The sequence below is a fragment of the Poecilia latipinna genome, unplaced genomic scaffold, assembly GCF_001443285.1.
Source record: "Poecilia latipinna isolate Pla-1442-1.1 unplaced genomic scaffold, P_latipinna-1.0 Scaffold3738, whole genome shotgun sequence".
In the NCBI taxonomy this organism is placed as follows: Eukaryota; Metazoa; Chordata; class Actinopteri; order Cyprinodontiformes; family Poeciliidae; genus Poecilia; species Poecilia latipinna.
In genome coordinates this window covers 31580-38837 of record NW_015116354.1, presented here as the reverse complement: position 1 = coordinate 38837, position 7258 = coordinate 31580, and the positions used below count along the sequence as shown (strand labels likewise).

At 36.5% G+C, this 7258-nt stretch overlaps 1 protein-coding gene across 1 annotated transcript in view; it reads left to right on the top strand.

The window, feature by feature from the left end:
• The first annotated feature begins 1106 nt into the window (after window positions 1-1106).
• The window catches only part of LOC106941546 (leucine-rich repeat-containing protein 16B-like), a 32120-nt gene continuing 25968 nt past the window's right edge, over window positions 1107-7258 (top strand). Inside the window, exons 1-12 of the mRNA XM_015024602.1 lie at window positions 1107-1172; window positions 2021-2080; window positions 2650-2771; window positions 3412-3509; window positions 3748-3818; window positions 3922-3995; window positions 4072-4147; window positions 5030-5118; window positions 5708-5802; window positions 6002-6088; window positions 6332-6441; window positions 6761-6838. Of these exons, the coding sequence (XP_014880088.1) occupies window positions 1107-1172; window positions 2021-2080; window positions 2650-2771; window positions 3412-3509; window positions 3748-3818; window positions 3922-3995; window positions 4072-4147; window positions 5030-5118; window positions 5708-5802; window positions 6002-6088; window positions 6332-6441; window positions 6761-6838 (1026 nt within the window). The remainder of the gene's footprint in view (window positions 1173-2020; window positions 2081-2649; window positions 2772-3411; window positions 3510-3747; window positions 3819-3921; window positions 3996-4071; window positions 4148-5029; window positions 5119-5707; window positions 5803-6001; window positions 6089-6331; window positions 6442-6760; window positions 6839-7258) is intronic.

Genomic DNA, 7258 nt, shown 5'->3' with positions numbered 1-7258 from the left:
CAGACGGCTTCCCGCGCACCCCTGCGCGCACCACAGTTTGGGAATCTCAGCACTATGCTAACTTTAGTTGCCATCAATAACAGTCTGTGCTTGTCAAAGACAGGACTGCCACTGTTTGTCAACCTACGATTAGTTAAGTCAACTAACTTAATGTTATTTTTGACTTTTTAGTGGGGCCATAAGGTAATTAATTGGATATTTTTCATGCAAAATCCCAAGCTGGAACCTTTGTTTTGTGTTTCTGGTAATCCTGTAAATCTGACACAAAAGAGACGCTTGCAATGTTCTATCAGACATAATGTTTTTTGTATGCATTATGTATTTCATATATTTGGTGTAATTAGTAATTCTGTGAGGTGGGAAAGAGGGGTAAAGCACAACCGGCTGTCACAGGTTCGAGTCCTGGCCTGATGATTTTTGCCACATGTCTTCTCTCTGTTTCTTTACCCACTTTTCTGTCTGACCTCTTACAAATAAAGAGCCAACAAAACATGAAATAAAACATTTAATTTAATAATTTTAGTAGAAAAATTGAAGTGGGAGGAAGAGCGAGAGGATGGTCTTCTCGCTCTTAAACAAAATGTGTTTGTTTAATTTATGTGAACTAGAATTAGTAAGTATAAGTAGTATGTTGTAAGTATTTAGTAATTTCAAGTGGGGTTAAATTTTTATCAAGCAGTCTACATATGCTAAAAAAATTAAGTAAATGCATGACAAATAAGTTACATTAACTTATTTTTTTTTTTTTTTTGGTGTGTTAATGGATTTAATACTGTTTCCTAAAATAAATGAAGTTTTCTTTCTTAATCTTAAGCTAACTTTGCTTAATGTTTTTGAGTTTGTAAATTTTTTTACATAAGGTGAACTAATAAGAGCAGCTCATTTTTCATATGTTTCTGCCATTTTAAATTGTCACTTAGAGAAGTATTCATTCTGTGCTGGCACCCAGGACAGCACTGACACTTCTCAACAGCTTGATCTTGTCCAGTTGAGTTCAGGTCCTGTCAGAAATCAGGCCAGGCTTAAGCCACTATGTGATTCTAGAATCTAGCTCATTCCTTTGTGTTTAATCTAGACTTAGTTGGACTTCATCAAATCTGTTTTTCATGTTTCTGTCTCAGGTGCTGAGTCTGTGGAGAGGCTATGTGGTTACGAACAAGCAGCCACTCAAGGTGAAGCAAAGCTCACAAAAATCTGTTTCAGCAATGTAGACTAAGAAAGAGAAATGAAGAAGGAATGTATTATCTTCCTTGACTTGTTTTTTAGTGTGATGACTTATTCTTTGCATCTTAGGGTATGTAGTTACTAGTTTACAAACGTAATGTTATCCAACATGATTGGATTGGGTGAAAGCTAAAAAGCTGCAGAGTGAATGTGGTTCAATTGTGTAACAATGTCAGATTTGTAGCCTCAAATCCAGCTTCCTTCTTCCATATGGGTGATGGTGGTGACGGTGGTAGGGGTTTGCCCTGCAGTCGGTGGCCTTCTGGTTCGATTCCTGGTCCACCTGACCTCGTCATTTGTGTTCCTGGGCAAGACACTTCACTTCACGCACCTTGTTGGTCAGAAGGGCTGATGGTGCAAAATTTGCAGCTTTGCTTCTGTCTTTCTTTTCTTTTGAGATTTAAATTTACTTTATAAATAATTATTATTATTATTATTATTATTATTATTATTATATGTTGACACAATCCTGGACCAGGCTCTTTATCTTCTGTTGGCTGTTGATTTGTGAGTTAGTTTATGAATAAGTGTGACTGAGTGAAAGTGCTTTGAGTGGTCAGTATGACTAATCAACAGCTATATCAATTCAGCCCATTTTCTTTATACATATAATTTTATCTATAAACTGCAGTTTTTCAAAATATTACAAATTTTCCTTTCAGTTTGAGTTTGATTTTTAATAATATGACCCCAAATTCTTATCTAAAGACACTTTAAACACTGGTCCAATTCATGTGCAGCTCAGTTTTCTCATTACAGTTTGCAGTGCCAATGATTGAACTGTTGTTGTGCCCAGGTGGAGAGCACGTTTAGCTACCTGGAGATTTCTTCCATCAACATTCACAGTCTCACTCAGGTACACCAGCCTTTTCAGTTTTAACTTTCTTATATTTCAGTTCCTTTATAATTTTTTCTTAGATTTAAATGTTTTTTTTGTTGTTGTTTTTTCCAATAAATGGAAATGTAAAATAAAATGCACAATACCTATGCCAAGAATACACTGTTAACATAATTCAAGTTGAATGCTAGTTGCATTTTTCTTGTACACCTGTACAAATTATTTCTATTCACTTGGCTTTTTTGATCCCTGGGAATCTAATAATTCAGTGATGTGTTTTTTAAAGTTTTTCGATAGTAGAGGCATAAACAACAATAATTACAACAGCAACAAAAATTACATCAATCATAGTAATATTAATAATAAAATAATACTCAGTGCATGTAGCCTATCTTATTTGATGGTTTTAAAGCTGCTGTGCACCTGTTCATTTAATTAATACAAAAGCAGAAGAGAGGGATTAATAATAATGATCTGTGCTTCCTAACTGACCTGAGCAAGATCCTCATTGCAAGAGTGTTAAAGATGTAATAATTCATTGTTAACTTGTACAGACATTCATCACTCATGACATACATGGTTTACAGATTGAGTTGGAGACGGACAGGCAGAGCTTGTCTTTCAGTGTCTTGCATGATGAAGATCTTGTTGCCATGATCAGCCACATGACCGCGTCACTAAAGAGGATCTTCCCAGATTCTTCTCCAGGGTGAGTCCACTTCTACAACATGTGTATCATAAAAGTAGAACATGCTGATAACCAGACTAATACACTGTGAGCACAATTATCAGGCAAGTGAGTGTTTTGACCATATCATCATTTCTAAGCACAATTTTTTAACTCAAAGTTGGATAAACTTAAATGCTTAATGTATTTAAGCATAGCAAGTGATGTATGTGTAATCTTAAACATAAAAAAAACATGTATTTGAACAACCAAAAAGTTTTGTATATCAGAGGTGAGGTAATTTATGGAATGGATTAAATGAAGAGCTCAAACAAAGTAAAACTATAAGCCTGCTGACGTTATGACTACTTAAAAATGATGCTTGTTGATTATTTAGAGCCAGGCCAAAAACTACAATGAAAATGGCTTTTTGCTTCAAGGTAAACTTCTCAAGCTAATGAAGCTTCATAATATGTATGAATTCTTTGACCACTCATCAAAGCAATCTTATATCAGGTTCAGGTTGTGCTTAGCATTAGCATATATGCAAAAACATCACCTGCCTTATGTCATTTAGTTTGTCCTTGATGTAACCTCAGAGTCACTACACTGAGAATCTGCAGCCTACTTGTTCTTGATACATCGCTTCTTTGTGGCTTATTTCTGATTCTGTCAACTTCAGAAAGCTGTTGAAGACCGTTCCCCAGGACCTCCAGGAAAGGCTGCTCACTCTGACTGCTGTCATAGAGGAGCAGCTGAACAGCCAACCAGGCCCCTGTGGTAGGTTTCTGTCATTATTCCATTATGTGACCGGTTCAAAAGACATTGGACTTGTTTCACTCCGACAACACTGAGGATTGTTGTATTCCTTGTTCCTTATCATTTCTCCATATTTTGTGATGTGAACATTTTTCAAGGTGATTGGTTTGGTTTCATTTATAAATAGTAGGTTACATACAGTATAAGATCTTTGGTATATGAGCACCAGTTATGGATAGTGTGTTTTAATGTTTTTCAGGAGGATTCTCCGATACCTATGCTGCTCTTTGTGATTGGAATGAAATGCCATTCAGAGAAGAAATTCAGTGGGTAAGTGATGTAACTTAGTGAAGTAAGTCTGTCTACAGACAGCTGATTTTGTCCTAAACAAAGCCGAGCTTAACATCTAAATGAAGCCCAGTTGTCTGTGTAGGACGTGGACAATATCTACTACATACATAACTGGAGAAGGTTCAACCTGCTGGACTTTAGCCATTTAGAAAGCAAGTAAGAAAGTGGGCAACTTTTTCAAGGCCAGTTTTACTGTATCTTTGTTAAATTTCACTGTTTCTTCTTTCCACAGAGACTTGGCATTGGCAGTAGCAGCTTTGTCTTTCAACCAATGGTTTACTAAGATCTTCTGCAAAGAATTCAAACTGGTACCGTCTGTCATTTGTCTCTTTTTATCTCCATTTTAAAAGACAAACATGTATAAGAAATCTAGTGGAGTGGTGTTTCACCTTTCATCACCTTTGAGTCGTTGGCAGCCTAATCAGCTGATTTGTGCTGAATTTAGGAGCATTCTCATGAGTTCAACAAATAAATTGCATAGGTCTTAGTGCACATCCCTGTGATCCCTAACATATTTAGGAGAAAGTCTTTACATCCAATAAGCAACTTTAGGCTCTAAGCTCAGGGGGTACTGGGTCAGCACTGAAATATGATACAAAGATCAAGTCTTTGGTTTTGATGTCTGAACACTGTTATTTAGAAACATCTCACGTCATGCTAAGTTTTCTGAAAACAAATAATAGCTTTAGATTGTCTTTTGGTTAAAGTTTTTTTTAATTGTTATCTAGAAGGAACATGATTGGTCATCAGATGCACTTAAATATAAATACAAAATCCTTCAGAGATAAACTCTTGTTACTTACTGTAGTGCACATTCATGTACATGCATTTGTTTCCCAGGATAACCAAGTCAGTTGCTCTCAGTGGTTTTACACCCGATACTAACTACAGGAAATGGGAGGCAAACTTTACTGATGCATTGATATTTTTTCAAAAGTCTTATTTTGATTATTATGATCAAAATAGCAATATAATAGTTAGATCAGGAGTATTGTCCTAAGATGTAACTATCAAGGAAATAATTTTCTACATTGGCAAAAGGTTTGTATTAATGGATTGTTTCAAACTCATGTCTATTCCACAGGGTAAACAGAAGGGGTGGGGGGGAACTACATTTATGGCACTAAGCATATGAAAAGTCTTCTAAAATACTTTGTTGGAGCTTGACAATGAATCCTTCTTTCCCCCAGTCAGCTGACATCCAGCAGCAGCTCACTTTCCTGATGTCCAAATCTTCAAGTCTGGAGGAACTCTTGCTGGAGGACTGTGGATTGAAAGTGTGAGTTTTTTGTATAAATGGGTGCTCTGAAGGAAACATGAATCTGTTGTCTTTCAGCAAATGTTGAAGATGAAATAGAAAACGGCTGCATTAGTTGGTGCCTTAAACTAGTGCATTAGGCCAACACTGACATGACATGATCATAGCCTGTAGTTCTGCAGTGCAGGAGCATTTTGTACAGCTTGCGGCCTCTGAATAAACGATTTATGAAGACCAGCAGTCCCTTGACAGGTTGCAAAACAGATATACTGTTTGATACAATAACAGAACAGGGAATAGTTCAATATGACATCACCCAGACAAACATACAGATGAAGTATTTAATGAACCAAAAGCACCAGCAACCAATATGGTTCACTTCAGGTTCCAGAAATTGTTTCTGGATCTTGCTTTACAAGATAAATTATGAACTTTATTCAATATGTCATCTGCCGTTTTTCATCTTAAGATGTGTCTCAATTAATGATGGGCCACATGCTGTTTTTACTTTCTACATTATACTTTAAAGGTGGAAAGTAAAAGTACTGCTGCTGGTATTGACAGAACACAAGAAGTGATATATTGACAAGTGACATTTATTCTACTGCAGAGACTTTGCTGTGAAAATGGCTGCTGCCCTCCAAGAGCACACATCTTCTGCCCTGAAAGCCATCAATCTGTCAGGCAACTCCATTGAAGATAAAGGTGGTCCTTTATCATTTCATTTATTCATCCAAGATATAAAATAGAATTGTTAGTGTGACCTAAATACACAAAATGTAATATTTTGCCTGTCAGATATTATTTTACTTTATATTTACAGTCAATGTTTCTTTTTGGGTTTGTTTTTCTTTTGCATTAGTTCTGCATTTGAATATGTTCAAATTGATCATTTTCTATATAGGTGTAATCGCCCTCAGTCATGAGATAAAGCATCTAAATGAGGGCCTGAGGTTCCTCTCCCTGAGTCGTGTATCAATGAGCGCCAAAGGTACAAAAATTTATATATTACACTCAGTGAACAGAGAGCAGGAGATCAGAACCAACCATGTATTTTATGGGACATGCACCTAGAAGAGACAAAACATTGCCTCTTGATGTCTTTGAAAAACAGTGTTTAAATTGATCAAGAGCTATATGAGGGATCCATGACCTGAAATGATTAATACCGTTTAACTTGTGATGCTTTTAAATAATAAGCTTGCCGACACTGCAGTATTTCCTGTATTTGTAGGTCTTGGCTGTCTGGGTCAGGTGATGTCCTCCTGTCAGCAGTTTTCTACCTCTCTGACTCATCTTAACCTGTCTTGCAACCCAGGAAGTCTGGTGACTGAGGATGCCACGGTAACCTCTGCTCTTTGTCTGCCTGCCATGCCAAACAATCTTACCTGAGTGTTGAGTGTTTCATTACAAAACAATATGCTTGAATATACTTTTAAACTTTGTCCCTTTCCAGGATTTTTCTGTGTCAGTTTTGATTATACAGAACATTTTAAACAATAGCACCAAAAAGTGTTCCTTCTCATATTTTGGGCATGTAGCCCAAGAGAAAAAAATTGTTTTTTGAGAGAAAATGTTTATGGTTCTTTCTATGTAAATATTTTGCAACTGCAGATAAGTAAATGCATACTGAATAGTTTTATTGTGTTTTGTTTTTTTGCAGTTTCTCTTCAAGTTCTTGTCTGGAACAAACTCCCTGTCACATTTGGACCTCAGTGACACCAGCTGCCCTCTGGACACAGTGAGGGGAAATCTTTTCCTTTAACGTTATTTGCTTTAGAAGACACGTAGATGTTTGTGCAATCAGCTTGAATCTCCTGAACAGAAAATCCCAAAATCTTTAGGTTTTAAGACAAATACTGCAATCTTGTTTTATGCTCTTGTGCTCATGGACAGCAGTAAACATTTTTTTATTTCCTTTATTTAACCATGTAAACCCGTTGAGATCTAGATCTCATTTTCAAGAGAGACCTGGGCAGAAGTCTGCAATACACAGCAACCTGGTCACAAAATAAAATTAATTAATACATATGCACAAGCAGGGATGCTGCCAGAAATATTGGGCCCCCTGACCAAAAATTTGTTTGGACCCCCTGCGCAGCTGCCGTTACAATTTTTTGAGTCTATTTGACCCATAAAAAGCGTCAATTTTAAAGGCTTG